Source organism: Tilletiopsis washingtonensis (genome assembly GCF_003144115.1).
Source record: "Tilletiopsis washingtonensis strain MCA 4186 unplaced genomic scaffold FA09scaffold_12, whole genome shotgun sequence".
Lineage (NCBI taxonomy): Eukaryota > Fungi > Basidiomycota > Exobasidiomycetes > Entylomatales > Tilletiopsis > Tilletiopsis washingtonensis.
Genome location: NW_020312009.1, coordinates 569,854 through 596,440, shown reverse-complemented (window position 1 = coordinate 596,440; position 26,587 = coordinate 569,854). Strand labels below are relative to the sequence as shown.

At 68.4% G+C, this 26,587-nt stretch overlaps 8 protein-coding genes across 8 annotated transcripts; 4 read left to right on the top strand and 4 right to left on the bottom strand.

Moving 5' to 3' along the window:
• Window positions 1–323: 323 nt before the first annotated feature.
• Window positions 324–476, bottom strand: FA09DRAFT_286596 (hypothetical protein; the record flags this gene model as incomplete). The annotated part of the gene is made up of 1 exon (XM_025739906.1): window positions 324–476. A coding segment is annotated over one exon (153 nt), but the record flags the coding sequence as incomplete, so codon positions are not given.
• Window positions 477–1,564: 1,088 nt separating this feature from the next.
• FA09DRAFT_285173 (alpha/beta-hydrolase) lies at window positions 1,565–2,622 on the top strand (the record flags this gene model as incomplete). Its single annotated transcript, XM_025739881.1, has 6 exons — window positions 1,565–1,663; window positions 1,717–1,841; window positions 1,908–2,028; window positions 2,082–2,168; window positions 2,223–2,437; window positions 2,490–2,622. Coding segments are annotated over 6 exons (780 nt in total), but the record flags the coding sequence as incomplete, so codon positions are not given.
• A 29-nt stretch (window positions 2,623–2,651) lies between these two features.
• Window positions 2,652–8,060, bottom strand: FA09DRAFT_330385 (hypothetical protein). The gene is made up of 4 exons (XM_025742579.1): window positions 7,772–8,060; window positions 7,570–7,714; window positions 7,345–7,441; window positions 2,652–7,290 (listed from the first exon to the last, which is right to left on the bottom strand). Exons 1-4 carry the CDS (start codon window positions 7,837–7,839, stop codon window positions 2,693–2,695), a joined length of 4,908 nt encoding a protein of 1,635 aa, XP_025598009.1. The 5' UTR covers window positions 7,840–8,060; the 3' UTR covers window positions 2,652–2,692.
• A 227-nt stretch (window positions 8,061–8,287) lies between these two features.
• On the top strand, window positions 8,288–12,245 carry FA09DRAFT_330384 (hypothetical protein). Its single transcript, XM_025742578.1, has 10 exons — window positions 8,288–8,846; window positions 8,905–9,027; window positions 9,083–9,140; window positions 9,189–9,301; window positions 9,359–9,512; window positions 9,568–9,716; window positions 9,771–10,228; window positions 10,284–11,083; window positions 11,135–11,272; window positions 11,325–12,245. Exons 1-10 carry the CDS (start codon window positions 8,317–8,319, stop codon window positions 12,171–12,173), a joined length of 3,372 nt encoding a protein of 1,123 aa, XP_025598008.1. The 5' UTR covers window positions 8,288–8,316; the 3' UTR covers window positions 12,174–12,245.
• A 1,537-nt stretch (window positions 12,246–13,782) lies between these two features.
• On the top strand, window positions 13,783–14,678 carry FA09DRAFT_298291 (translation initiation factor eIF4e; the record flags this gene model as incomplete). The annotated part of the gene is made up of 2 exons (XM_025740240.1): window positions 13,783–14,072; window positions 14,126–14,678. Coding segments are annotated over 2 exons (843 nt in total), but the record flags the coding sequence as incomplete, so codon positions are not given.
• A 3,717-nt stretch (window positions 14,679–18,395) lies between these two features.
• Window positions 18,396–20,480, top strand: FA09DRAFT_339211 (hypothetical protein; the record flags this gene model as incomplete). Its single annotated transcript, XM_025744193.1, has 1 exon — window positions 18,396–20,480. One exon carries the CDS (start codon window positions 18,396–18,398, stop codon window positions 20,478–20,480), a length of 2,085 nt encoding a protein of 694 aa, XP_025598006.1.
• Window positions 20,481–21,028: 548 nt separating this feature from the next.
• Window positions 21,029–22,888, bottom strand: FA09DRAFT_330379 (tryptophan synthase beta subunit-like PLP-dependent enzyme). The gene is made up of 2 exons (XM_025742577.1): window positions 22,565–22,888; window positions 21,029–22,336 (listed from the first exon to the last, which is right to left on the bottom strand). The coding sequence occupies exons 1-2, from the start codon at window positions 22,671–22,673 to the stop codon at window positions 21,225–21,227; spliced, it is 1,221 nt and encodes a 406-aa protein (XP_025598005.1). The 5' UTR covers window positions 22,674–22,888; the 3' UTR covers window positions 21,029–21,224.
• A 943-nt stretch (window positions 22,889–23,831) lies between these two features.
• FA09DRAFT_298127 (MFS general substrate transporter) lies at window positions 23,832–25,676 on the bottom strand (the record flags this gene model as incomplete). The annotated part of the gene is made up of 7 exons (XM_025740233.1): window positions 23,832–24,103; window positions 24,158–24,239; window positions 24,294–24,554; window positions 24,610–24,780; window positions 24,833–25,002; window positions 25,056–25,535; window positions 25,595–25,676. 7 exons carry the CDS (start codon window positions 25,674–25,676, stop codon window positions 23,832–23,834), a joined length of 1,518 nt encoding a protein of 505 aa, XP_025598004.1.
• Between the last annotated feature and the right edge of the window lie 911 nt (window positions 25,677–26,587).

Sequence of the window (26,587 nt, the reverse complement as noted above, 5' to 3'; positions counted from 1 at the left end):
GCTCCGGCTCCCGGGCGCCAACCTTGCCCATCAGCCGATCGCGCACCGCGTTGGCACGGCTGAGCGCAAGTGCCGCTGCGTCCGCCGTGGGCCCAGCGCTGACACTTGGCGGCGCAAAGTCGATGGCGCGGGCTTTGCCTGGCGCCTGTGCGGCATCGCGCTGCGCCTGCTGCGCTCGTTGCATGTCGGCTAGCGGGGCAGGGGAAAGCGTCAGCACTTTCGCTTGGCTACACTGACCGCCACATAGACGCACCAAGCACATCCTTGCCGCCCTCGCGCATCATTGTGCGGCGGTGCGCCGGCGTGGCATTCCAGGCGTCGGGCGCGCGCTGCGGATAGCAGCTGGCGCCCTCGTCCACGTCGACCCACTTAACGAGCTTGGCGTAGATGTGCGGGTTGCGCAGTTGTCGGTTGCGCGCCAGCGAGACGTTGAAGTGCGTGCCTGAGGCCTTGAGCTCGTAGAACTTGAGCAGCTTGGCCTGGCACGATGCAGGGGTGAGGGTGAGCTCGGCCCAGGCGACCAGGCGTATGCACCTCGTGGCCCAGCGACTGCCTTTCCTCTTCTCGCGGACGAACTCACCTCCAATGCCGGGTCCACCTCTCCTGCTTCCAGCTGCGGCAGTCCCCACTCCGAGTCCAAGCTGCCATCCTCGCGCACCAGCGGCGGCGGCGCCAGAAGGCCCAGCAGCTCTTCGCCGGCATGCTGCGACGCCGCTGCCGCCGGCGAGTCGCGCTGCTGCTCGCGTAGCGGCGAGTCCTGCGCGGCGCCCCGGGGCGATACCAGCTGGCGCAGCGAGGAGGGCCCGGCAGAGGCGCCGTTGGCGCCCGCCGCGCGCTGGCTCGCTGCTGCGGCGGGCGACGAGCCGCGCTTGACGCCGAGCGACGCCGATGCGCTGGGCCGCGGGCTCGAGCTGGCGCTGCCTGCTGCGAGCGTAGACGCCAGGCGCGGCGTGTGTGCTGGCACAGCGGCTGCGGGGTTCAGCACCTGGGCGCCGCTGCTTGGTGTTGCAGCGCTGGCGGGCTGGCGAGGAGGCGCGGGCGGCGGCGCACTGGGCCCTGCCTCGCCGTCCGAGTCGGAGTCGACGTCGTAACCGACAAGGCCTGATGGTGCACGTGTCAGTGCCGAGCGACGCGGCGGCAGGCTCGCACACGCACCCTTCATGCGCAAAGCTGCTGGATGATGGCGGTGCAGAGGCAAGCTGCATCTCGCATCCGTCACGGCCAAGCGCGCCGCTCGGGAGACGGCCAGGAATCTGCGCTCCCACGCCGCCGCTTCTTCCGGGCGCGGATTATCCGGAGCGCCCCCTCGCCATGCTTGCTGCTGCTGCACGGCGGCCTCTCTCCCACACACCACCACAAGCCCCGCAGCATGCTCGCCGTCTCCGTGCGCTCCGGCTGCGCGCTTCGGCTGCCTCCATCGGGCCGCGCGTCGGCACTGACACGCCTCGCCGGCGTCGGCCAGCGGCGCGCTGTCTCCACAGACAGCAGCACCATCGAGCTGGCGTACGAGCGCCATGCCGCGCCCGCCGCCGCCAGCTCGGCGTTCGGCAGCGCCGGCCCGCGCAGCATCGTCGTGGCGCACGGCCTCTTTGGCTCGAAGCAGAACTGGCGCAGCATCGCACGCGCCATGGCGGCAAAGTGGGGCCTCGACGTGTGGGCCGTGGTGCGTGGGCGCGAGCAGCGCTCGCACTGCCCGTCACTGATGCTGCTTGGCAGGACCTGCGCAACCACGGCACGTCGCCGCATGCCTCGTCCATGACGTACTCGGAGCACGCGGCCGACCTCAGCGCCTTCTTCGCACAGCATGGCCTCGAGCATGTCGCCCTCGTGGGCCACTCCATGTGAGTGCCGGGGGGCGTCTCATCACAGGCGCTGGCTACAGGCGCTGGCTGAACCCGTGCTTCTAGGGGCGGCAAGACAGTCCAGACTCTCGCCCTCTCTCGCGTCGGCGAGCCGACGCATCCGCTGCACAGCCTCGTGTCGGTGGACATGGCGCCGGCGCGCGGCAGCCTGAGTCCGGAGTTTGCGGTGCGTAGCAAGGCTGGCAGTCCATTCGCGGCGCGAGCTGACTGCTTCTGCAGCGCTACATGGACGCCATGGTCGAGATTGAGGAGGCCAAGTGCGCCTCGCGCAAGGACGCCGACGAGATCATGCAGCGCACAGAGCCGGTGCGCATGCTCAAACCCTCGCAGCCGGCCCACGACTGACCCATGCCTCGGCAGGACGCCGGCGTGCGCTCCTTCCTCCTCACAAACCTCGAGCGGCGCAAGGATGCGGCGCACTGGTCCTTCCGCATCCCCGTACGCAGCCTGCAGACACAGCTGCCGGCGCTCGGCGACTTCCCGTTTGACGCGCCGGGGCAGGAAGAGGCGGGCTCGGGCCGGCCTGTGCGCTCGTGGGACGGGCCGACGCTGTTCATGAAGGGCGCCAAGAGCAAGTGAGTGGGCGTGCCGGTGGACGCATGTGCTCGTTGCTGAGCCGCTGCCCAGGTACATCAACCGCCGAAACATCCCAATCTGCGACGCCTACTTCCCCAACGCGCAGCATGTCTCGCTCGATGCCGGCCACTGGGTTCAGGCCGAGCGGCCCAACGAGTTCCAGGAGGTGCTGGGCCGCTTCTTGCGCAAGGAGCCGCTCGAGTAGACAATACAACAGTGACAAGGATGCATTGTGTGCTGTGCGTGGCCGTCTCTCACGCGGCGTCTCGGCGCGCGGTAGCCAGGCGCCGCAACGCCACAGACGCAGAGGAGGCCTGGCTGCCCTCGCTGCCCACGAATGACTCTGACGCGCCTGCGTCTGATGTGTCGCGCCGGCGGATACTGGTAGCCGCGGCCTTGCGGCCCCACGTCAGGCCGAAGCGCGGCGGCGTGCCGACAGGGTCCGACAGGGCGGTGGACACCGATGGTCGGATTGTGGAGCGGCCGAGTGTGGCACTGCGCAGCGGACTGGTCCCAGGGCCGGTCCGCGTGGAGAACGCCGAGCTGCCAGCGCCGCCACTGACCGAGGAAGCTCCGCCGACGCTCGCGGCTTTGTCATCTGCCGATGGCGAGCGGGCTGCCAGGCTCGTCTCACCGAGCGCAGGTGTAAGATCCGCAGTGGCGAGCGCCGGCGAGCTCTGCGTCGGCGTGCGTGAGAGCTTGGCAGCACCGGCTCCCGAGCTCGTCGCTGCGCTGCTGGAGAGCAGGTTCGACGAGCTGGCGCCGACGTGCGAGAGCATGAGCGAGTTGCCGTTGATGCTGATGCGGTTCGAGCGCGACGAGACGCTGCCAGGCACCGGCCGGGGCGATGCTGCCGAAGTGCTGCTGTCCAAAGGCCGCTCGCCAGCTGCTGCGTCCGATGGCGTGCTGCTCGACCCCTCGCGGCTCGGTCCCAGCAGCGACACGCGGCGCCTTCGAGAGAAGTAGTCTGACGCTCCGCCGGCTTCTCCCTGCACGCTGCCGGGTGCAGGACTCTGCGAGAAGGGGTTCAGAGCCGAGGCCGGGGTCAGAGCCTGGTTGCTGCGCATGAAAATGGGCTTCGATGGCGAAGTCGAAGACGAGGCGACTGCAGATGCGCCGACGCTGGAGGGCACAGACGTCGATCCCGCTGCGTCCGCCGCCGCAGCGCGCCTCTTGCCTTGTCCAAAGGCAGGCGCTGCAGTCTCGAGCACGCCGGGACCGCGCGGCTCGTTTCCGAGCGAAGAAGGCATCGGCCACGGCCGCCCGCTAGCGCCCGGCGCGTATCGACTTTGCTCGGGCGATGTGCCACGCGAGCCTGAGCCGCGGAAGGCGCGAGAGATGCCAGACGGCGATGTTGCCCGTGAGAGACCAGCGAGCGTGACGGCTGGGCCCGAGCCGTTGCGCTTCGGCAGCGGCTGGACAGCACCCACCACGGTGGCGGAGAGGTCGCTGCTGTTCTTGCGCGACGGCGCATCCGGGGGCGAGATCTCGGGGCTCATCGGCGGCGGCGCGACCTCCTCGTCGATGCGCGCTGAGGTGGGCAGGCGGTTGCCTTCGCTCGTCTGTCGGCGTCCCTTGCTCGCCATCGTCGCACGCTCGCTGACAGGCACCGACGTGCCCGAGCTACGGAGCATAAGCGGCGGGGATGCTTGCGGGAAGCTTCCGGCGCGGCGCAGCTCGGGTGCCGAACCGGTCTGCGCGGCGTCGGGCACAGGCGACTGTGGGACAAGAGATGCCTCAGGGCCACTGCTCGACGGGCCGTCGCCCACGGAGACACTAGTGCTGCGTCGCAGCTGTGACATCGCAGTTGAGGCGGAAGAGGCGGCATTCGCCAGCGCCGAGGAAGAAGGATTGTTCCAGCCGTCGACGTCAAGCAGATAGTAGCGCACGCCCTCGGCGAGCTGAAAGGGGTTGCCGTCCTCGCCTTCGTTCGTTGCGATGCGCTCCTCGATCCTCGTGATGCGCGCCACGATCCACTCTTTCGTGCGCAGCTGGTTTGCCAGCGCACCGCGGGCATTGAGGAAGAAATGCGGGAACGAGATGTTGAACGCCGCCCACGGACGAGCCGAGGTCGACGTGTTGCGCGTCGGCAGAAAGAGCGCCAGGTCGCCGGCGGCGAAGTTGCGGAAGGTGATACGCTCCCTTGCAGCGGCGGTCGCGCGCGCGAGCTTGTCGGAGCTCGAGCGGTAGGCCTTCTGCCACTTGCGCACGAGCGTCGTGAGGCTCTCAAGCTTCGTGCGAGCCTCGTCGTGCGCGAAAGGATGTGATGCTCCGCCATCGAGAGCGCGCAACGCCTCGAGGACGACCTCGGGGCTCGCACCGCTGACATCAGCCTCGAACGCATCGAGAGCCGCCTGGCGCTGCGCCTCCGCTGCCTCCTCTTGGGCGCTGTCGGCTTCGTCTACAGTGACAGCTGCTGCGGCCTTGGCCGCCGCGCCGCTCTTGGAAGACGAGGAGAGAGCCGGCATGGCGCGCACAAAGCGCCGCAGCTGAGTGGTCTTCGCCAGGAGCGGACGAGTGCGACCGACGATGTTGTCGAGCGTGCGCTCTGCATGCCTGCGGCTGACTTCGGCATCGGTCGCCTGCCGAATCATCTCCTCGTGCGCCTCATCTGCCGCGCGCAGTTGGCCACGCAGTGTGTCGGCGGCCTCGCGCTGCACAGCCGCCTCCGTCTGCGCCTGCTCGGACGTCTTGGCCGCGCGGTGCAGCTCGGCGTCCTTGCGGCGGATCGTCTCCTCCAAGATGGCGCGGTCGCCGTCGACTTCGGCTCGATACGTGCGCAGCGCCTTGTCGCGTGCACTCTCGGCCTCTGTGAGCAAGTCGCGCGTCTCACGCGTCTCGGCACGGGCAGCGGCGAGCTGGGCGACGAGGTCGTTGATGTGCTCCTGTGCCGCGCTGAGCTCTCGCTCTGTCGAGGTGCCCTGGCCCAGAAGCGATTCGATGCGGTTGCTTGCATCGAGCCGAGCAGCTTTGGCCTCCTCAAGCTCGAGCTGTGCGTCGCCGAGATGTGCCTCGAGCTCAGCCACGCGCTCGCTCTCTTCAGTCGCCTCGGCGCGCGCCTCTGCCTCGGCCCGACGAGCAAGCTCAGCATCGAGACGCAGTCGGCCGAGCTCCTCCTCCATGTTGAGCCGCCGTGCAGCCTCCGTCTCAGCATCGGCGCGGAGGCTCTCGATGGCACGCGCGCTCGCTTGTCGCTCCAGCCGGACCGTGTCGAGCTCTGCCGCCTTCATGCGTGCCTCGGTGCGTAGACCCGCTGCCTCCGCTCGAAGCGCAGCCAGTTCGGCGTCGTGCGTCTCGGCCGTGCGCTGCTCGCGCTCCTCGGCATCGCGTCGCACAGTCTGCAGCTCCTGGTCGATGCGCTCGGCCTTGGCCACCGCTTCGGCGACGGCTTGCTTGGCCTGGTGGTTCAGGTCTCGCCGGCGTCCAGCGATGCGACGCGGGCCGGGGCCGTCGATGTCGGAGTTCTCCTCGCTGTCTTCCTCCTCGCTGCTGCGGCCACGACCCAGCAGGCCAATGTCCACGAGCTGCGCAAAGTCGTCATCGACCTCATCGAGGCGCAGCATGAGCTGCTGCAGCGCAGCCTTGACCTCTTGCAGCGGTCCGCCGGGCGAGTCTGTGCCAGGACCCGACAGTGCTCGATCAATCTCGTCCAGGAGCGAGAAGAACGCGTCGACGTCCTCGCGCTCAATCTCGGCCACGCCGCTCGGCGCCTTCGACGTCGAGATCTCGAGGCTCAGCGGTGCCTCGTCTAGCCCTTTCACCTCCCACGGCAGCTGGCCCAGCACCTCTGTTCTGTACTCGTCGCGGCGCCGCCGTTCAGCCGCGGAGATCTTCGCCATGAGCTCGGCCAGCGCCTGTGCCTTGTTCATAAAGTGGCGCGCAAACTCGCGCCGGCGCACGACCTCGACGACGGTGGCGCCGTAGGCCCAGATCATGTTCTTGAGGCGCGCCAGGTGGCGGAAGCCGTCGATCTTCGACGAGCGCAGGTCGGCATCGAGTGCCGCAATCGAGGCGCCGAGATCGGCGTAGTCGGACTGCAGGCTGCTGATGTCGCCGAGCAGGTGCAGCGCCCGGCTCATCATGTCGTTCTTGTCGGCGTTGAGGCGCCGCATGTCGTCGCGCCCGACCTCGTCAAGGAGGAGCAGCTCCTCGGCGCTCCGCTCCACCTGCGCCAGCTCCTCGTCGTCTGCGCCGAGCGCATCCGCCGCTGGCCAGCCGTTCTCGTCGGGCGAGCAAGTCGAGACGAGATACTGATCGAGCGTCTCTGCGCGTGCCAGCGCCTGCTCTGCCTCGTCGAGCGTATCAGTCGACGGATCTACCCGAGTGCCCTCCACCTCCGCCCGCAGCCCTTCAGTGTCGCCAGCCAGCTGCGCCGCAGATCCGCGGATCTCCTCGAGCCGCTGCTGCATCTCCTGCTGCACCTTTGAGCAAGCGTCAAAGACGGCGCCCATCTTCGATGCGTGAACGTAATGCCCAAGCATGCGCTCCTTTGGTGGCGGCTTGCCCGAGCCGACGCCAGCCTTGCTCGCCTCGGCAGAGGTCAGCAGGCGCGGGTTGATGTTGACGAGGCTGAGCGCCTTGAGATCGCGCTCGTGGCCGTCGAGCAGACCACGCATGCGACCCAGCTCGCGCTCGGCCAGCTCCTCGAGCGCAGCGAAGCTGGCGCGCACGGCAGCCGAGTGCGAGACCAGGTTGAGCAGCGCGACTGTGGTGCTGCGTTGGATGACTGTGAGGTGCGCATGCAGCTCGCGCGCAGATGAGGTGTGCTCTCGCAGCACGTCCAGCAGGTGGCTGGACCATGCCAGCAGAGCGACCAGCGAGCGCGGCGTTGGCGGATGCGCAAGATCGAGCTCTGCAAGGAGCCATATCAGTCTCGTGCTCGCTGACTGGGCGCAGCGCAACGCACCTGGCATGGCCGGCTGGAGCGGGAGCTCCTCGGCAAGCTCATCCGTGAGCGAGTCCAGGTCGGCGTAGAGGAAGTCGCGATTGAACACAAAGAACTCCTGCGGCATGCTGTGAGCCAGGCTCGAGCGTCGAATGCTGTGAGCCAGGCTCGAGCGTCGAAGCTCCTCTCCCTCCCTGTGCGGCCTGATGGCTGCCAGCCCGCCTCGGTGCCACGCTCATCACTCACCAGCGCGCTGCGCTGCTCCTCGGACGAGGCCTTGAAGCCCTCGACCACGTCCGCGCTCAGCTGCGCACCCGCCGCCGTCATGCAGATGAGCGCATCTGTCGGGATCGCCGTTGCGAGCGACAACGCATCCAGCAGATCATCCAGCCTGGCGAGGGCGCGCCATGTCAGCCCCTATCTTACCCCGCACTTCCACGCTGCTCACGATGCGAAGGCCGAGAGCGGCTGATTGACGTCGAACGGCCGGCCATCGTGCGCTCGGTACACGCGCATGGCCGGATGTGTGGTGTGAAGTGCCGCTGCAGCAAGCGTGGCCGGCGCTGCTGCCAGCGCTGCCTAGGCTCGACGCAGGTGGTGCGCAGCGACACTCGCAATCTCTCGCGCCGCGGAGGTGTGAGCGCGCCGGCTCGCGCCTAGGAAGGAGCGCAGGGGCGTGGTAGGTGAGGCGACGGCGGCAGAGTAGGCTGGGCCGGTCCAGCGGCGGTGGTGGTGGTAGTGATGAAGGAGGTGACTCGCCGGTCATCAGCCTCCCTTGTCGAGCGAGGCATGGTACGTGCGGCAGCGTGCGCAGCAGGCCGCCTTGCGTCACCAGCCGCGCTGGGCCAGGCACGCCGCCAGTGTCTGCGCCGCGCGTGCGAGAGCCGCGGCTGTTGCTCGCGTGAGCGACCTCCACCCAGCAGCACCCTGGCTGGCCCTGGCCCCTCTCCCTTCTGCCTTCACACCTCCATCATCCGCCGCACGCCGCCGTCGATGTCTCGCCGCGACGCCGCTCTTCCGGCGCGCGCCGAGGGCGCCACGCTGGCCGGCTCGTCGCGCAGCAAGGCGTCGGCCACCGCTTCATCGTCTGCGTCGCGCGGCTCGCCCATGCCGCCGCCGCGCGCCGGGCCGTCCAAGGGCAAGGCCAGCAGCAGCACGCGCTCGCTGCTCGCACCTCGGCCCGCCGCTGCGGCAGCCGAGCGCGACGGCAGTCCGCCGGCGGCGCACGCCTTCTCGCACCTGCGTGCGCTGCTGCCGTTTCAGCGGCGCATCCTCCACGCCCTCGTGCCGCCGCCCGACGCGCCACTCGACGACGGCGACGTGCTGCTCATCCTCGGGCGCGGCATGGGCCTGCGCGCCATCGTCGCGGCGCTGCTGCGCATGTACGACAACAAGGACTCGCTCGTCGTGCTGGTGGGTGCCAGCGACGACGAGGCACAGGGCATCGGCGAGGAGCTGGACATCATGGGTGCGCGCAAACCGGGCATGCGCCGCGTGGGCTTCAACATGCCCAACACGCAGAGGTGCGTCGCGACGGGCGGCTCTCCTTATGACTATCTAGACTGAAGAGTACTGTGACAGGCAAGCGCTGTATGCGCAGGGCGGCATCCTCTCGATCACGAGCAACATCCTTGTCACCGACATGCTCGCCGAGAAGATCCCGACGGCCAAGATTGCGGGCATCGTCGTGCTGCATGCAGAGACGTGCGTGCTGTTCGTGCCTTGGTCCGACTGCGATTCTCACCGGCTCCATCCTCAGTGTCACGCACAAGTCTTCCGAGGCTTTCATCGCGCGCATGTACCGCGAAGTGAACAAGGTGAGCACCACCGGCTGTTGATCCAGGCGCGCACTGACAACACCTCAGGACGGCTTCATGAAAGCTTTCTCCGACGATGCAGACCGCTTTGCGATTGGTCTCAGCCCATTGCAGTCGGTGCTGGGTCAGCTGCGCATCCGAAATGTGGAGATCTGGCCTCGGTGGGTGGTATAGGAAGGCAAGCATCGAGATGCGAGCTCACACAGCTTCTTCTGCAGGTTCCACAAGCAGGTGCTGCATGATCTCTCGCGCCAGCGCGCAGACGTGATCCAGCTGCATCAGCCGTTGAGTCGCAGCATGCGTGCCATCCAGACGGCCATCGTCGAGTGTCTCGATGCCACGCTGGGAGAGTTGAAGCGCGGCGCCGGCAACGTGAGTCAACCCGAACGCAGGTCACGCAGGCTCCCTGCTGAGATGCCCTTCGCAGATCGACCTCGAGGACTGCACCGTCGAGAACGCACTCTTCAGGTCCTTTGACTCGATCGTGCGCCGGCAGCTGAGCCACGTGTGGCATCGGGTAGGCGCCAAGACTCGGCAGCTGGTCGAGGACCTGGGGACGCTGCGCGATCTTCTGCAGTGAGTAGCTGCTCGGCATGCTGGTGATACATCAAGCTCATCTCTCGCTTGCAGCACTCTCGTCACGTCCGACTGCGTGGCATTCCACCAGAAGATCGAGACGATCCTCGCGGCCCAGTCCACCGGCCGCAGCGGCCTCGATGTGCCGACAGGCCCACAGAGCCCGTGGCTCTTCATGGACGCCGCAAACGTGATTCTCGAAGAGGCGAAGCGGCGCGTGTACATCGGCAACGTGACGTCTGCGGCTGCCGCTGCCGCTGCGGAAGCGGCGATGATCACAGATACCCAGCCGACGCGTGACGAGCTTGACGATGTCGACGAGGACGAGGAGGCTGCGGCCTTTGGCGCTGCTGCACCTGCTGCGCCGAAGCCCAAGAAGCCACGGAGCGCACGCAAGTGGTGGATGCCCCTGGGCATCGAGCCGGTGCTGGAGGAACAGCCCAAGTGGCATCTGCTGCGCGACGTACTGGACGAGGTGGAGCAGGAGAAGCACTGGGCCGACGTGGACCTCAGTGAGTTGTCAGCGCTGCTCACCGGTCGGCGAAACGCTGACGTGATCGTGCGCAGCCCGCAAGCAGAACAACACCATCCTCATCATGGTCGAGTCTGACTCGGTGTGCTGGCAGCTGCGCGAGTATCTGCACCGCATGGTGCCGCTGGCGCACGGCTCGCGCGGGCGCAAGGAGCAGGAGCACCCCGGCCGTCGCATGATGGAGCGCCGGCTGAAGCGGCACTTCTTCTGGAAGGGCAACTTGGGCAACATGACGAACAACCTCAAGCGCGGCGGCGGCCGCATGAACGGGCCTCGCGCCGGCCAAGCGCCTCAGGCAGACGCTGCCTCGACGTCCAACTACGAGAGCGCAGCGCTGAAGCGCAAGGACAACTCGGCTTGGGACCGTGAGGCGTCGGCGCTGAAGCGCAGGCGCCAGCGCGGAGGAGCCGCAGGTGGCGGCGGCGGTGGCACTGCACGCCGCAAGACGAGCGCCAAGGAGGCGCCCGAGGAGCTCGACCGCGAGGCCGGCGACGTGGCGGACTTCATCAACCGCGCCATCGAGATGGGCGAGGAAGACCACGAGGTGCCGGATCTTGTCGCCGTCGATGCCGATCTCGAGGCGGACTCGGAGCCCGACTCTGGCTCTGAAATCGAGGCAGACGAGACACGCTCGACGCGGCGGCCGAACGCACCTGCAGCTACGCAGACGTTTGATGAGGTCGAGTTTGAGAGCTACTTTGGCATCCTCAGCCCCGAGGACCTCGTTGTTGTGCGTGCGTACCGCGGCGACGCCGACGACAAGATGCTCCAGGAGCTGCGGCCGCGCTTCGTGATCATGTATGATCCGCAGCCGGCCTTCGTGCGCCGGCTTGAGGTGAGCAGCACATGCGTGACGTCGATGACCTGCTAGCTGACACGTCGCCAGATCTACCGCGCGAGCATCGAGGACGCGAGCGTGCGCGTGTACTTTCTGCTCTACGCCGAGTCGGTCGAGGAGCAGAACTACTTGAGCCAGATGCGCCGCGAGAAGGAGAGCTTTGAGCGTCTCGTACGCGAGAAGTCGGTGAGTGTGTCTCGATGCAATGCCCTCGTGAGCGTCTCTGACAGCGCGACAGATCATGGCCCTGCCCCTGCAAGCCGATGGGCGACCAGCGAGCGAGGTGGAGGACCGCCCGCTCCGTGCCTTCAACAGCCGCGCCGCCGGCGGCCAGCTGGCAGCCACGTCGGATGCACCGCGCATCGTCGTCGACATGCGCGAGTTCCGGTCGAGCCTGCCGTCGATGCTGCACCGGCAGGGCGTCGAGGTGAAGCCGGCGACGCTGACCGTGGGCGACTACATCTTGTCGCCGACGATGTGCGTCGAGCGCAAGAGCATTCCCGACCTCATCGGCAGCTTCAACAGCGGCCGCCTGTACAACCAGTGCGAGCTCATGTCGGTGCACTACACGCACCCAATCCTGCTCATCGAGTTCGACGAGGAGAAGAGCTTCTCCTCCGAAACGATCTCGGGCCCGCGCGGCAGCGGCGCGCCGAAGCGTGCCATCACCGCCATGACGAAGCCCGAGCAGGTCGACATCCAGACGAAGCTGGTGATGCTGACAATCGCTTTCCAACGGCTGCGCATCATCTGGAGCTCGTCGCCCGAGGCGACGGCGGCCGTGTTTCTCGAGCTCAAGGCGCAATACGACGAGCCCGACGTGGCGCGCGTCACCGCCGTCGGGCAGCAGGAGGGCGGCGACGAGGGCGGCGGCGGCTTCAACCTCACGCCGCAGGAGGTGCTGCTGGCGCTCCCCGGCATCAACACCAAGAACTTCCGCTTCGTCATGAGCGCCGTGCGCGACGTGCAGGAGCTGTGCGACCTGACGCTGGCCGAGATGCAGCGCCTCATCGGCGTCGAGCCGGGCCGCCGCCTGTACAACTTTGTCAATTCGGACGTCAAGCGCGACCGCACGCTGCTGTCCTAGCAGCTACCCTTGTAATACTAGCATCACACGTGACGATGTTCCAGAGAGGCTGCTCGCTCGCTGACTGCCGCTGCTGAGCTCCATCTGCGTGAACGAGCAGGTCCCCTCCTCTCACCGCCGCGCTGGGCTCGCTGATGTGCGCTGTACCCTGCGTCTGTCTGACGTCACAGCCCCTGCGTGCCTGGATACAGGTCCAGAGTGCCGCCCGCGAACAAGAACGATGGGGATGCTGTGAGGCAGGACATCAGCGGCACACAGCGCAATCGCACCCCTCGAGCTCAACATTCCGCGCTCTTGATTGACGATCGTGCCGGCCGCGGCGAGCATGAGATCTGCCTCTCGCGGCGCAGCGGCGGCGGCCAAACACGCCGTGGTGGCGCGCTGCGCCGAGCGGGCGCGTGGAGACGCAGGCGAGGTGCCTCGGTGTTGCTCTGAGGGCGCAAGCGCGCGCACAGCGTGGGGGACGAGCTCGGCGTCCAGCCTCGGAGCGGGAGTCGCGAATGGCAGCAACGTGCGCCCGCTGCTCCCACGTCGCATCTGATCACCGGCGTCTCAGCGTCGAGTTGGGCGCAGCAGAGGCCGAATGCAGCGCAAAGGAGCATCAGACTAGAGGGCCAGAGAGGTCGGGGCTCCGCTTTGGGCGCGCCACGGTGAGGTACAACACGCCGAGGGCGCGGGCGCTGCGCCAGCGGAGTCGACGCGCACAGCGTGCTTAGCGTGCCGCGGCGGCCGTTGGCGAGCGCACGGCCATCGAGCTCGTGGCCGCACCCGGGGCCGCCAAGCTCTCCTCTCCACCACGACCTCACCTGCCGCTGGTCCTCCTTCCCAGCGCTGTGACTGCCGTGCTCGCTCTGCCACTCCTCACGCTCTCACCCTCGGCCTAGCCCTCTCGCGTCCGCTGCACGGCGCGCACTGTCCGGCCCAGCATGTCCGAGCCACTGCCCTCGCCGCCCGGCTCCGCCACCTCCATCACCGCCGCGCCGCCGTCATCGGCCGTGCCGCCGCGCTCGTCTGATGGCGGCCCGTCAGCGAGCACGCACTCGCAGCAGGGCAGTGCCGGCGCCTTCGCCCCGCCCGCTGCCCGCCCGCCGACGCTGAGCGATATTGCCGCGCGGTAAGTGCCACTCCGGGCGCAGTGATGAGGCGCTAGCATCGGCAGCAGCAGGACGTGGGCATGCTCCAAGGCTGCCATGCCAAGCATGCTTCGCTTATCGCACTGTCCCACATGCTCATGCCACCACCGAGCAGCATGAACCTCGCAGACGCATCACCCAACCCCTCCTCGGCCTCGGCATCCGACTCGCCGACCAACGGCCTGTCGCCTGACCCGTCCAGCGAGAACAGTGAGTCTGAGGCATGCGACGCCTCATGTGCTGCAGGCTGAGAAGCTCTTCTAGCACCCGCCAGAGGGCGCCTTGGTCTGGCCGGCAGGTTGGGCTCCACCTCTTCTGCCAGCGGCCAGCCCTCGTCCGAAGAGCCCGCTGCGCTGGTCTCGGGCCAGCCGCCATCGCGCTCGCGCTCCGTCTCGCCCGTGAAGCCACCGCGCGCCGGTGCCGCTGCTGCAGGCGCTGGCGGCCCGATGCCAAGCCTGCAGGAGATCCGCGAGCGCATGAGCCGCAAGGGCCTGCAGTCCAAGACGGGCGCCGCCAAGGGCGAGGTGGAGAGCCCGACGGTGGAGACGATCGACCTGCCTGACGTCGCTGAGCCTGCGCGGGAAGGTGGCCTGCGTGCAAAGGTGGAGAGCGCCGTGGAGAAAGTCAAGGAGAAGGTGACGGGCAGCGCTGCGCCGGCCAAGGCGGAAGAAGCGCCCAAGGCAGAGACCAAGGCAGAGGCCGCGAAGCCGGATGCCGCGGCGCCCGTGAAGGAGAAGGTGAAGGGTCACCCGCTGCAGCACAAGTGGTGAGTGTGCGCGCCTCGAAGTTGTCTGGCTCCTGGCTGATGCACTGGCGCAGGACGCTGTACTTTGACTCGAAGTCGTTCAACCCTTCGGCTGCGGCAACGACGCCGCAGTCGGGCGGTGCGCACACGCCCGACGCAGCGCACGCGCAGTCGTGGGAGGCGGCGCTGAAGCTGCTCGGCGTCTACACGACCGTCGAGTCGTTCATGTCGATCTTCGCCACGCTGCGCCGGCCGTCGCAGCTCGAGCGCAACTCCAACTACCACCTCTTCAAGAGCGGCATCAAGCCGATGTGGGAGGACCCGGCCAACGCCAACGGCGGCAAGTGGGTGCTGACGCTGCGCAACACGAGCGGCGCGCTGCTCGACCGCAGCTGGATGTGGCTCGTGCTCGCGCTCATTGGCGAGGAGCTCGACGACGGTGACACCATCACCGGTGCCGTCGTCTCAACGCGTGCCAAGGGCGACCGCATCGCGCTCTGGCTGCGGACAAAGGACGACGTCGAGCTCATCAACCGGCTGGGAAAGAAGCTGGTGCACCTGCTCGACGTCGAGCGCGAGCCGGGCGTGTCGCTCGAGTTCAGCTTCAACTCGGGCGGAGCGCCACTGAGCGCCACGCCGTCGGGCACCGTCACGTCGCCGCAGACGCTGCGCTTTGTGCACTTCCACAACGCACCCGCGCAGCAGATGCCGTCGTTCAGCGCACAGGGCCCGCACGGCGGCTATGCGCCGCGCGGCAACATGGGTCCGCCGCCGCTGCCCGGCTCGAGCCCGACGAAGCAGCAGCTGCACGCACCGCCGCCTCAGCACGGCCCCGGCTCGAGTCCACAGCGCGGCAACTACGCCGGCAGCGCCAACATGATCCCTATGCCGCGCCGCGGCTCTGAGCAGGGCTCGCTCGGCGCGCCACCACAGCACCACGCCGGCGGCAGCCCGTCGTTCGGCTCGAGCCCGGGCAGCGGCGGTGCGGCCGGTGCCTTCTCGTCGCTGCAGCGGCACGGCTCGCAGCAGGGCGGCCTGGGTGTCAGCGGCGGGCATCTCGGCCGCAACGGGCCCTCGCCGCCGGCCCCGATGCAGTCGCCGCAGGGCGCCGGCGCCTTCGGCACGTCGCCTGTGCGCGGCAGCTACATGCCACCGCAGGCCCGGCAACAACAGCAGCAGGGCGGCCCGATGCCGCCGCCGAGCTTCGGTGCGCGTGGCCCGCCGCAGCCGTTCCGCAGTGCCGGCAGCAATGCGGGTAGCCCGCCGCTGTGATGGGCCAAACGACGGCTCAGCTGAGGCCAGCTTGTCCGTGCAGCTTAGCGTCTTGCTGCCGTGCCTCGCTGCCTCGACACCCTCTCCTCTCGGGCAGAGGACCGCTGCTGGTGCCGACCGTGCGCCCCTTACCTTGCGGGCCCGGACCGCCATGACCGACGACACGACCCCACACTCTGAGCGCCGCTGCTGGCGGCCGGCCTCGGGAATGACATGATCTGCGCGACACAGAACGAGTAGGGACGGGTGTGATCGCCGATGGAGCGAGCTAGCTCCAGAGATGCGAGTGAGATCATTGCCGATGCACCGAGATCGCCGCAGCAGGCGGACACGGGCGTCCAGGAGCGCCAGCAGATCGAGAGTGTGAAGCTGCGCTGCCGAGCTCGCCTGCCTACGCTGTCTGCTTCCTTGCCGTCCCTGCCAGCACGATCTGCAGCGGTGCCTTTGAGGTGAGACAGGGGCGCATCCCGTCGCGCCGGGCCAAGCTGAGGCGGCGGCGCGTTGCGCGCGTGCAGCTTCGGCGAGCCGTTGCAGCCGCTTCTTCTGCCGCATCTTGTGGTTTAAAGCCTCATTTCACGCTCTCAGTCTCTCCGCTAAATTCTCTTGCTCCCTGAGCTGTACAAGCGCCGCCTTGTGACCACAGAGAGCATCTCAGCTCGCCTCGCACCGTCGAGACGCAGGCGTCCGCGGCGCGCAGGCGACCCGAGAAAGGCGCGTGCCTGAGCGTGGGAGCCGCGCGACCCGAGAAGGCGCACGTCAAGCACGCGGGCCGCCGCGCCACGCGCGCCGCACGCAACAGCTGACTTCGTCGCCGCGCGCTTTAATCGTGCGGGACAGCGGCCGCACCTCTCAGCCATCGGGCTCATGTCATGCGCTTATGCTGAGCGCCCACGACGCGGAGGAGGCCCTGCTGATCTCGTAGAGCTGTCACGTGTGCGGAGGTTGCCGCAGCAGCACCCTTCCGCAGCACCCTCTCTTAGCGCGCCACCGCAGCCGCCGCAGCGATTCCTCGGGCGCCGTGGCGGCGAGCACGCGGTGCGGGCGGCCCGGACGCCGAGCGCGCGGCCGCGCGGCGCAACTCGACTGCCCGAGCGCCGAGCGCCGAGCAAGCAACTCCTGACCCGCAAGCTGCGTCTGAGACCGAAGGGAGCGGTAAGCCTAGACTCCCGCCGCCGCTGCTGCATCTGAGCCGTTGTGGGCTGGCGTGATGGCTGCATTGTGCGACTTGCAGCTGCACCGCTGCACTCCGCATTTGCGCTGCTGCAGCGAGGGGCTGCCGCAGCATCGACGCCGTCGAGGCAGCACGAGAGCCGAGGCATGTGCGTCTGCTATTCGCTATTGACGGAAGGGTGCTGATGGTCAACACGCCAGATCGTCGCGGCCTTGTCTCCGCCTCGCATCGATGCTCTCTGTGCTCCGCCTCCTCATCCTGCGATGGGGCCTCAGCAGCGTCGCTCGGCGTCCTCGCGGCATCCACGTGCTGCAGCTGCATCTCTGCCTCGACCCTGACGCTGCGGCGCAGCATGCCGCGCTGCTCAATGAGCTCTGCGGCTGCGATGGCGGGGATGAGGCGCTCAGGGCGCCCCGTTCAGCGCTCCTTGAGGGTTCTGAAGCTGCTGTGTCTGCATTTGGCGCAGCACGCGGGCAAGTCGGGCGAGGTGAGCTCTTCCGAGCGCCGATGGCGCAGGCGGCACTCACGCTCCTCGCCGCGTGCAGCTGCGAGCGAAGCCCTGTCTCGATGGCATATGTCAGGCTGCGCCCTGTCTCACCCTGCCGGCCGTTGCGGCCTCCTGGCGTTGAGGCTGGCGGCGCGAGGTGAGGTGTGCTGCGGCGGCGTGGCATGGCCGCGGGAGTGAGGCCAGGCGGCGAGCGCTGCGCTGCGGGCGCGGTGGCCGCTGGGCGCTGCTGCCGCCGCGCTGCTGGCCCGCTGCGGCGCCTTGCGCTCTCGCGTCTTGCACCCGCCTCGCCTCGTCTTGCGCTGCCTCGCCTCAGCACCGCCGCTGCCCCGTTCGGTCAGTCGGGCGCTGGGCTGCGCTCGCCGTGCTCTCTCGCTGACTGCGTCTCGCCCTGTCCCGCCCTTTCCCTTCCTGGCCCGCCCCCATTCTCCTCTGCCCTTCTCGTCGTCCATCTTGCCCCGTACCACCGCATCCCGCTCCTCCTCTCGCTTCTTTCAGCGCTGCGCTGGCTCGCCGCATCACACGCTTCCCGCCTCCTCCTGGTCGCGCCGCTGCAGCTGCTCCTGCCTGTTGCGACCAGGACGGCGTGCCTCCTCGTCCACGGCGAGCAAACACCACCACCTGCCTGCCTGTCCGAGCCAACGCGGCGCATCGTCGCCGTGTGCGGACGACGAGCGGCCGCATCGCGTCGCGCCGCCTCGCCGTACCTGACGCCGCTTGCCCTCGCCCGTCGTCCCGTCGCACGCGCCGCCTGCTGCTGCGCTGCTGCTCCGCATCAGGCTGCGTGCAGGCGAAGCGTACCCCTCTCGGTGCTCGCAGCGCCGGCGACGACGGCCGAGCTCGGCGACGCTGCGCCGCGTGCGGCACTCGCTGCTCGTCGCCGGCCGGGCATGCGCTGATCGCAGCGCCAGGCACCGCCCCATCTCGAGCTCGACAGCAGCATCGTGCCCAACATCTCGCTGCGCCTTGCTTCCCTTCTCCCATCTCCCGTGGCCGCGTATTCGCCGCCTTTCCGCTCTCCGTCTCCGTCGCTGTCCACCCTAATCGTCGCCGCACCCGGTCCGCGCTAATCTGCGTCGCCCGCCGGACTCGGACTCGCCGGCTCATGAGCTAGTCTCTCCCTCTCTCTCACGCACACCTTCTCTCGTCTTCAGTCCTCAGCGGCGCGCTCCATTTCCCTCTTCAAGGCGCACCACGGACCCCGGACTCCTCTCCTCACCCCACCGACTCGACTCTCTCTCGCCTCTCCCAGGCCCGTCTCTCTCACTCCTCTGGCCGCACGTCTGTCCGACATCTCTGGCCCTCTTCTCCTCGCACACCTCACACTGGACACACCCGACAAGCCTCTCCAAGCCCTCGCTACTCCTCACCTCCTCACTCTCTGCCGGGCCGCAGCATGCTGCCGCGCACCACGCAGCTCGCCCATGCCGCCGCGCTGCCCGCCGGCATGCTCGCCATCTCGCGGCCCTGCTCGCCGCCGGTGCACGCGGCAGTGACGACGGCCTCCAGCGAGGCCATGCTGCCCGAGTCGCAGCTGTGGACACGGCGTATGAGCCGGCTGCGCTCCATTGCGCCGCCGCTGCTCTCGCCACGGGTCAGTCCGGCGCCGCTCTACTCCTCGCCCGTGCCGTCGCCGAGCCTCTTCCCGTGCCCGGCCGCCTTCGACCAGACCGACGCCGCCGCCATCCTGCTGGCCGACGCCGCCGCTGCTGCCGAGCTCCCGAGCCGCCGCCCGGCGACGCGCTACGGCTCGCACCTGCAGGCCTACACGCACGTCCTCTCGCTGCCCACGACGCCGGCGTCGTCGCATACGCCGCGCTCGGTGCAGAGTCTCGAGAGCGCCGCCGACCTGGGCGCCTACCTCGTCGCCGCTCTCACCAGCCAGCGCCAGGCGCGCGACTTTGAGATCGACACCGCCGGCCTGGCGACGGACATGGCCATCCGCGTACTCGCGTCGGACGACCCGTACAGCGACGACTACCTGACTGGCGATGGCTCCGACACGCGTCGTGAGAGCCTGCTGGGCGACCGCAGCGCCTTCACCGCTGGCCAGCAGGCTGGCTCGCTGCGTGCTGAGGCGCCCGTCGAGCTCGACGAGCACGGCAACGCGATGCAGCCGCGCAAGGGCCGGGCCCGCATGTCGCAGGAGAAGCGCAAGCGTCTGGCTCGGCGCAAGGAGCGCGAGGCACTGCTGATGGGCCTGCTGCCCGTCAAGGCCACGTCGGCGCCGCCGCACCTCACCGCCTTTCCTGGCCTCGGCATCGCCAACTTCCCGCCGCTCGGCGCGCCGCTGCCGCCGCCGTCCGTCGCCACCGCCTCGGCGTTCCAAGGCCGTCCCGTCCACCACCACCACCACCACCGCGATGCAGCGCCCAGACTGCCGAAGCCGAGCACCACGAGACCGTATCATGGCACGTCGGGCTGCGGCGATGCGGCAGCAAGATACCCGGCTGGACGCCAGGAGCCTCACTATCAGCAGCAGCCCAGCGCCTTCCAGCCAGGCGCGATGGGCTGGCCGAGTGCTGCGCCTGCTTGGACGGAAGGTGCGGCTCACTACGGCGCTGCCAGTGTTGGTGGCAGCGGCAGCGGTCCGGCCTTGGTACCGAGCCACCGCGGTGGAGCACTCGCGAGTCCGACGTCGTCGGTCCCCTCTCTGAGCCCGTCGGCCAGCACGTGCACCGAGGCGAGCGCCTTCTCAGCGTCCAGCGGCACCGTCTCGTCGCTCTCGTCTGGCGCTGCGCCGGCCATGCTCGAGCCTCGCAGCCCGGCGTGGCTGCTGGCCGACCCGCTCGGCCAGCTCGACTCGGCGCCCAGCACGCCGCGCCACGGCTCCTTTGGCAGCACGCAGGCGCAGCCCTTTTATCAGCAGGCGCAGCACCAGCAGCAACAGTCGGCCCAGCACCACGCGCGCCGTCCGCAGCAGCAGACGACGCCTCGCTTCGACGTCTCGCAGCGCAGCCCGTTCGAGGTGACGTACTACCGCGGCCGCGAAGCATCCGAGACGCGTGCGCAGACCGGTGCCGCACCGTCTGGTGCAGCGCACCAGGCGCAGCAACAGCGTCCCACCCGCCGATCGAGCCCCGAGAGCAACGCCAACCTGGCGCAGTTCGATGCGCTGCCGCGCGTGCAGGTGAACCCGCCGACACCCGCCTCGCAGGTGCGCAACAACGAGCGCTCTCGTGCTGCGCGCTCAACGGCGTGGTCTGGCCGCCAGGCTTCCTCGGCGCCGCCGTCGGACATGCCCGAGCTGCCGACGCCGCCGCAGTACACGGCGTCGGGCGCCTCGTACGAGGCCGCCGCCTCGCGTCCGCTCGTGCAGCCCGCGCAGCACTCGCAGGAGCCGTGGGGCCTGCTCTTTCAGCCGCAGCAGCACAAGACGCCCCTCGCGCAGTCGGGTGCCTGGCCGTATGCGCCCATGTCCTCGCCGTCGGCCCACGGCACGGGCCTCACGTCGGGCCGCGGGCCGCTCGACTGGCCCTGAGCGCTCATCGCTCGGCCATCTGTCCGCCGCCATGTATGGCGCCTCACGACTTCCCGTCTTCTCACTCGTCTTTCTCTCAACACGTCTCAGTCGCCCCATCCTCATCATCGTCTTGTCCATCATCATATTCCCCTCGGCCCTGCCACATCTACGCGTCTCCTCGAGTCTCCCTGGCCGCCTTCTCATCCCGCATCTCGCTCCCGTCTCATGACCTCCGCACACGCCGCATCGTCTCAAGCTCTCGCGCGCATACACACTCTCACGCAGCAGCAACTCCTGGAGCCCCCACTGGACTGGTCCGCTCTGCAGCATGTCTCTCCTCTCGTTCTCTCTCTCTCTCTCCGTGTCGCCTCATCTCATCTCCAGCGCGCGTCCACGCGCAGCCAGCCCCGTGTAATCATCACTCGCGCCTCAGGACCATGAAACTATCATCAGTCCGCCGGTCATACATGCAGCGTGCGTGCGTCACAGCATCTGAGGAGAGAGAGAGCGAGGGAGAGAGAGAGACGATCTAGCGATTTCATGAGGCATCAGCGCCGCGTTGAGCAGCAGGATTACAGCGAGGGCAGCCGGTGACGGAGGCGAGCGCCATGAGGAGAGGATGTGCAGACGCGAGACAGGGGCTTTTGGCGATTCAGGACACTTTGCGGACTTGGGGGGCAGAGCATTGCGAGCCATGCTCGAGCTGCGCGCGCGGAGTGTGCACGGCAGCGCGGAGGCTTGCGCTTCGGCTCGGCTGGCACTTCACTTGACGGTGAGGCGGGCAATGCGCGTCTCGAGGTCGCCCGTGGCCTCCTCATCGACGACGAGCCAGGGCTTGGTGATGTAGTTGCGCAGGCTGTCAGGCAGCACCACGACGACGTTCTTGCCCTTCTGCGAGCCGATGCTCTCCCAGCCCTCGCCGCCGGGACGCAGCCAGCGCATGGCGCCCGCCAGCGCACTGCCGGAGCTGCCGCCGCACAGCAGGCCCTCGTCGCGGATGAGGCGGCGCGCATACTCAAACGACTCGTCGTCGCGCGTCTTGATCCACGCCGACACGCGCGTCTTGTCCAGCGACGCCGGATCAAAGTCATAGCCGATGCCCTCGACCTTGTACGCCGACGACTCGCCCTCGGCCAGCTCGTTGAGCGCCGCGGGCAGCGCCAGCGTGCTGCCGACGGGGTCGACGCCCAGCACGAAGACGTCTGGGTTGTGGTCCGGCTCGGCGAGGCGCGCCGCAATGCCGCTGATCGTGCCGCCCGTGCCAACGCCCGCGACGAGCATGTCGACGACGCGGCTCTCGGCCTCGTCGGAGTCGTGCGCATGGCCGTTGGCGTGGCCGTTCGTGAGGCCATTGGCGTGGCCATTGGGCGCCTCGGTGCCGTTGCTGTGCGGCACGCCGTTGGCCTTCGGCGCTGCCTTGCTGGCGGTGCCCGTGCGGGGCAGCGCCACGCCTGCCTCGACGGCATCGATGATCTCCTGCGCGGTGACGCGGTGGGCGAGCGGGTTGTCCGGGTTGTTGTACTGGTCCAGAATGACGGCGTGCTCAATCTCCTTTGCCAGGCGGCGCGCCACCATGATGTTGCTGCGCGGGTCGTCCCACGCCGCCTCGGTGGGCGTGCGCAGCACCTCGGCGCCGAGCGCCCGCAGCGTCGTGACCTTTTCGGCCGACATCTTCTCGGGCAGCACAATGATGCAGCGGTAGCCCTTGATGGCCGCCGCGAGCGCCAGGCCGACGCCCGTGTTGCCCGACGTTGGCTCGACGATGACGGACTTGCCCGGGATGAGCAGGCCCTTGGCCTCGGCGTTGAGCAGCATGTTCGACGCGATGCGGTCCTTGACGGAGCCGCCGGCGTTGAAGTACTCGCATTTCACCACTGTGGCACAGCGTGTCAGTCAGACGCAGCACAATGGCAGCGCACTGGAGAGGCGCATCGAAGCAAGTGCACTGCCAGAGGCGCAGCACAGCGGCGGCAAGAGCGAGAGGCGCTGCGCACAGCGGCGTGCCGCGCTGATACGGCGGAGCTTGGCGCCGCGGCCGTGTTCCCACACAGCCGCGTCTGCACGTTGTCCCGCCCCCACACCTCGCCGGGTGTGCTACTCACAGACATTGCACAGCACGCCCTCGCGCTGCGGGATGCGGTTGAGGCGCACGAGCGGCGTGTCGCCAATGGCCGAGAGCGCCGAGGGCAAGATGGTGGTGGGGCGCTGCATGGTTGTGGTATGTGGGATGCGGGTGGTGTACAGATGACAGGTGAGGGATATGTGCGTGAGAGAGAGAGGCGAGAGGAGCTTAGAGACGGAAAGAGGGAAGGAGGGTTAGCACAGGTTGGACTGAGCGTCGAAGGTGGCCCTGTTGGAGGGCTGGGAGAGGGTGAGACGGAGCGGGAGAGAGGAGTGTGAGTCTGGCGAGAGGTTGAGATTGGAGGCGCGCGTGTGGGACACGCGGCGCAGGCACTGGCGCAGAGAGCGGCGGAGCGGACGGTGCGGTGCGGCGATGCGCGGTGGCAGCGACGAGTGCGACGAGGGTGTGCACGACGGTGGTGGTGGAGCTGAGGCAAGAGCGAGGCTGCACTTGACTGTGAGGCTGAGGTGAGTGAGGGGCTGCTGCTGCTGCCATGCCGCGGCTAAAGCGCGCCCTGAGCCCCTCGAACTCGGCGCCGGCGCGGGGCCGCGGCACGCATCCCGTGCTTGCCGCGTGGGCGCACGCCACGCGCGCGTGAGGCTGGCGCCGAGCGTGCTTGGCCCAGCGCCGCCCGCGCGCCGCGCGCACGTTGCAGCACCGCCGCCGCGCTACGCTCTGACGGCTGAAGTCGTGCTCAGCACACCATCGTCTCGCAGCCGCGCGCGCCGGCCTCCAGCACCTCGGAAGAAGCCATGACGCAGCCGCGGCGGAGAGCGAGACCCTTTGTTCAGGGCTGCGCCGAGCGCCTGGCTTGCGTTGGGTGACAGCCGGCAGCGAGACGGCGCGACATCCGGCACGGCCACTTGTGGCCCAGGGTCGCGGACGCTCACAGTGCAGGCCGGCGAGCAGGTGCAGCAGCACCCGCGGGGCTCTGCAGGGTTGCGCACGCTCTCCACTCAACGACCTGAAGTGTTCGGACGGATATCATCGCGACGGCAGAGTGGACTAGACACAAGTACAACAGGAGAATGGAGGGGCCATGGACCGGGGAGATGCGTGTATGGATGGGAGCATGTTGGGAGCGCAGTCGTCATGGGAGCAGCCGAGTATGAGTCGAGAGAGGGATGCACTACACGTCTTGGCCAGAGAGTCTATGGGCGTGTCGCACGGCCTCGAGCACAGACCAGTGCGGCAGTTGCAACGCACGGCCTGGGCACAGGCGGGTGCGACGAGGGGTATCGCACGCTCTATTGCTCCTGCTTCTCGCCCTGCGGCTGCGCATTCTTGCGGCGGTGCAGCGCCGAAATGTCGCCGTTGTCCTCCTCGTCCTGCACGACGCGGTGGCCGTCGTTGCCCTGGCGCTCCTTGAGCAGCTCGCCGGCGAACTTTGAGTTGCGCCGCACCACCTCGCCCTTGTAGTAGAAGATGACGATGGGGATGACGACGAGCACGCCGAGGCACGCCAGCAGGAACGACGCCCAGACAAAGCCCAGGTTGTTGAACATCGGCGTCGAGTACACTGAAGGGTCGTGTGAGCACAAGGCAGCACTTCAGCTTCGGTATGGACACTCACTCGTGGCAATGCCGGCGAGGCCGTTGCGCATGAACGCGTTTCCGCCGGTGGCACTGGCCGAGTACGGGCCGTAGGCAGCGACCTGGTGGGAAGCCTCAGTCAGCAGCACTCAGCACAGCCAGCTCGGGCGACGCACCATGTAATCGATTGTGTTGTAGTAGATGGCGTAGTTGGCGATTGCCACGAGCACCGAGGCGATCATCGGCGCGATCCAGGGGATCGACGGCGAGTGATTGGGGCCGTACGTCGTAAAGGCGAAGATGTAGAGGCCGATGGGCTCGAGCGGCGCCGTGAAGAGCAGCCACCAGAGGCGGTGCTCGGGCGTGTACTTGTCGGGCTGGTGGCGGCGCATGCGCTTGAACTTGATGATCGGGATCGCCATGCTGGCGTAGCAGATCTGCGAGAGCCCGTGTCAGTGCATGCTCTCTCCGCTTCAGATGCGCAGCACGCACAATGTAGCCGATCCAGATGGGCACAAAGGTGAGCGCCGAGCGCGGCGCCTCGAAGCCCCACTGCTCGTACACGAGCTGGAAGGACTCGATGAACGTGAAGATGAGTGCGTCGGAGAAGCCGGAGAGGAGCGAGCAGCACAGCACGATGGGCTCGCGCGCGAGGAACTCGAACTGCGGGGAAGAGTGAGTACTGGGCCGTGTGCACCTTCCATGCGACACTCACGGGACGGTACCAGGTGGTGAGGATGCCCTTGAGCGTGAAGCGCTTCTCCTTGACCTCGTTGGGGCCCCACACGTCCTCGCCCGCCTTGCGGAGGCGCTTCGCCTCGCGGTCAAGCAGGACGGACGAGCGCGTCTCGGGCACGAGGAAGAGGTGGATGAGCTGCACCACGCCTGCATGGGAGTGTCAGCTGCGGCGCGGGTGGCAAGGATAGCAGGCTGCTCACCGCCGAAGATGAGCTGCACCCAGAAGATCCAGCGCCAGGACAGGTACGCCTCGACGAAGGGCCCGACGATGGGGCCGATGGACGAGCCGCCGACGGAGGAGAAGACGACGTAGGCGAGGGGCCACTCCTGCTCCTCGGGCTCCCACATGTCGGCGACCATGCCGAGCGTGACACTGCCGCCGGCCGACGAGAGGCCGCCGAGCACGCGGCCGACGACGATGCTGCCGTAGTTGGGCGCCAGCGCGCACGGCAGCTGGAAGACGTTGACGAGGAAGAGGCTGATCTGCATGATCGGCCGGCGGCCCAGCTCCTCGCTCCACGGCGCCCACAGCTCGCTGCCAAAGGCGTAGGCGATGAGGAACACGGCCTGCCCCACGCGCGCCGCCTGCTGCGAGATGCCGTATTCGGCGGCGATGCCCTTGACGCCGTTGGCGTAGATGCCCGTGTTCATGTTCATGCTCAGCTGCACCATGAAGATGACTGGCGGTGGGGTGAGCGCCTGTGCGGTGCGGACACCGTGCAAGTCTGGCTGGCCTCACCAGAGATGATCCACCACTTCTTCCACGTCGGGAACGCCATGCCGAGCACCTTGCGCGTCTCGGCGTCGCGGCCGGTGAGCATGCGCTTGCCGTTCACCTCCTTGGTGTCGCGGCCGCCGCTCTTCTCGTTCATGGCGCCGGGGCCCTCCTCCTGCTTGGGGCTGGCGGCAGGTGCCGGTGCAGCGACCGTGCTGGCGGGACTGCTGGCGCCGGAGCGCGCATCGTCCGCCGGCATCGTGGGCGAGTGGGTGACGCGGGCGAGCGTCGGTCTGGGGCGAGGGCGCTGGTGCTGGGCGGGCGAGGCAGGAGTCGAGCGGCCTTGTCTATGTCTATGGTAGGGGCGAGCCAGTTGAGCCGGGCTTGTGAGGGTGGAGAGGCAGGCGTCCCTGGCTGCACCCCGCCGCCTTTATGACGGACCGGCGCAGGCCGGAGCGCAAAAGCGGGGGAGCGCGAGAGACCCATGCTGCTGCTGACGCATGACGACGTCGCTGGCGCGCGGCGGTAGCGTGTCTTGGCCCAGCGCTGCTCCGCATCCGCCTCGACGACGATGGAGCGCGGCGTGGTACCGCCTCGCTGGGCCCTCACGGCCAGACCCGGACACAGCCGCCAGTCGTGTGGTGCCTCACAGCATGCAGCATGCTGCCCGCGGATCTCTGTGCGGATGACGCTCTGTTCTGCTGCAGCGAAGCGGTGCTCGCTGAGCGTGAGCTGCTGCTGCGTGCGGCGTCGCCGATGCGCTGTCCCGGCGGCGTGCGGCTGCGCGGATCAGGAGCGGCGGCGGAGCGGCCACCGTTGCACCGCGGCGTCTAAGAGGCAGCGTGGGATCGAGCGTGCCGGCGCAGGCACCGAGCGCAGCCGTTGGGCAGCTCAGCCGCCAACAACGCTCGAGATGCGAGCTGATCTTGAGTGGAGGGCTGAAGCGCTGAGCGGCTGAGATGCGGCACTTGCGGCGACATCGGGGCGTCGCCGTCGACCCTTGCAACGCGCATGGCG

Bases quoted from the DNA above. Each gene is read 5' to 3' on its own strand.
- FA09DRAFT_330385 (XM_025742579.1), bottom strand. From the start codon at position 7,839: ATGCGCGTGTACCGAGCGCACGATGGCCGGCCGTTCGACGTCAATCAG. The intron at 7,715-7,771 runs GTGAGCAGCGTG...CGCCCTCGCCAG, and splicing joins CCGCTCTCGGCCTTCGCATC to GCTGGATGATCTGCTGGATG. The intron at 7,442-7,569 runs GTGAGTGATGAG...AGCATGCCGCAG, and splicing joins AGGAGCAGCGCAGCGCGCTG to GAGTTCTTTGTGTTCAATCG.
- FA09DRAFT_330379 (XM_025742577.1), bottom strand. From the start codon at position 22,673: ATGCAGCGCCCCACCACCATCTTGCCCTCGGCGCTCTCGGCCATTGGC. The intron at 22,337-22,564 runs GTGAGTAGCACA...GCTGTGCCACAG, and splicing joins GGGCGTGCTGTGCAATGTCT to TGGTGAAATGCGAGTACTTC.
- FA09DRAFT_330384 (XM_025742578.1), top strand. From the start codon at position 8,317: ATGTCTCGCCGCGACGCCGCTCTTCCGGCGCGCGCCGAGGGCGCCACG. The intron at 9,028-9,082 runs GTGCGTGCTGTT...CTCCATCCTCAG, and splicing joins GTCGTGCTGCATGCAGAGAC to TGTCACGCACAAGTCTTCCG. The intron at 9,141-9,188 runs GTGAGCACCACC...ACAACACCTCAG, and splicing joins TGTACCGCGAAGTGAACAAG to GACGGCTTCATGAAAGCTTT.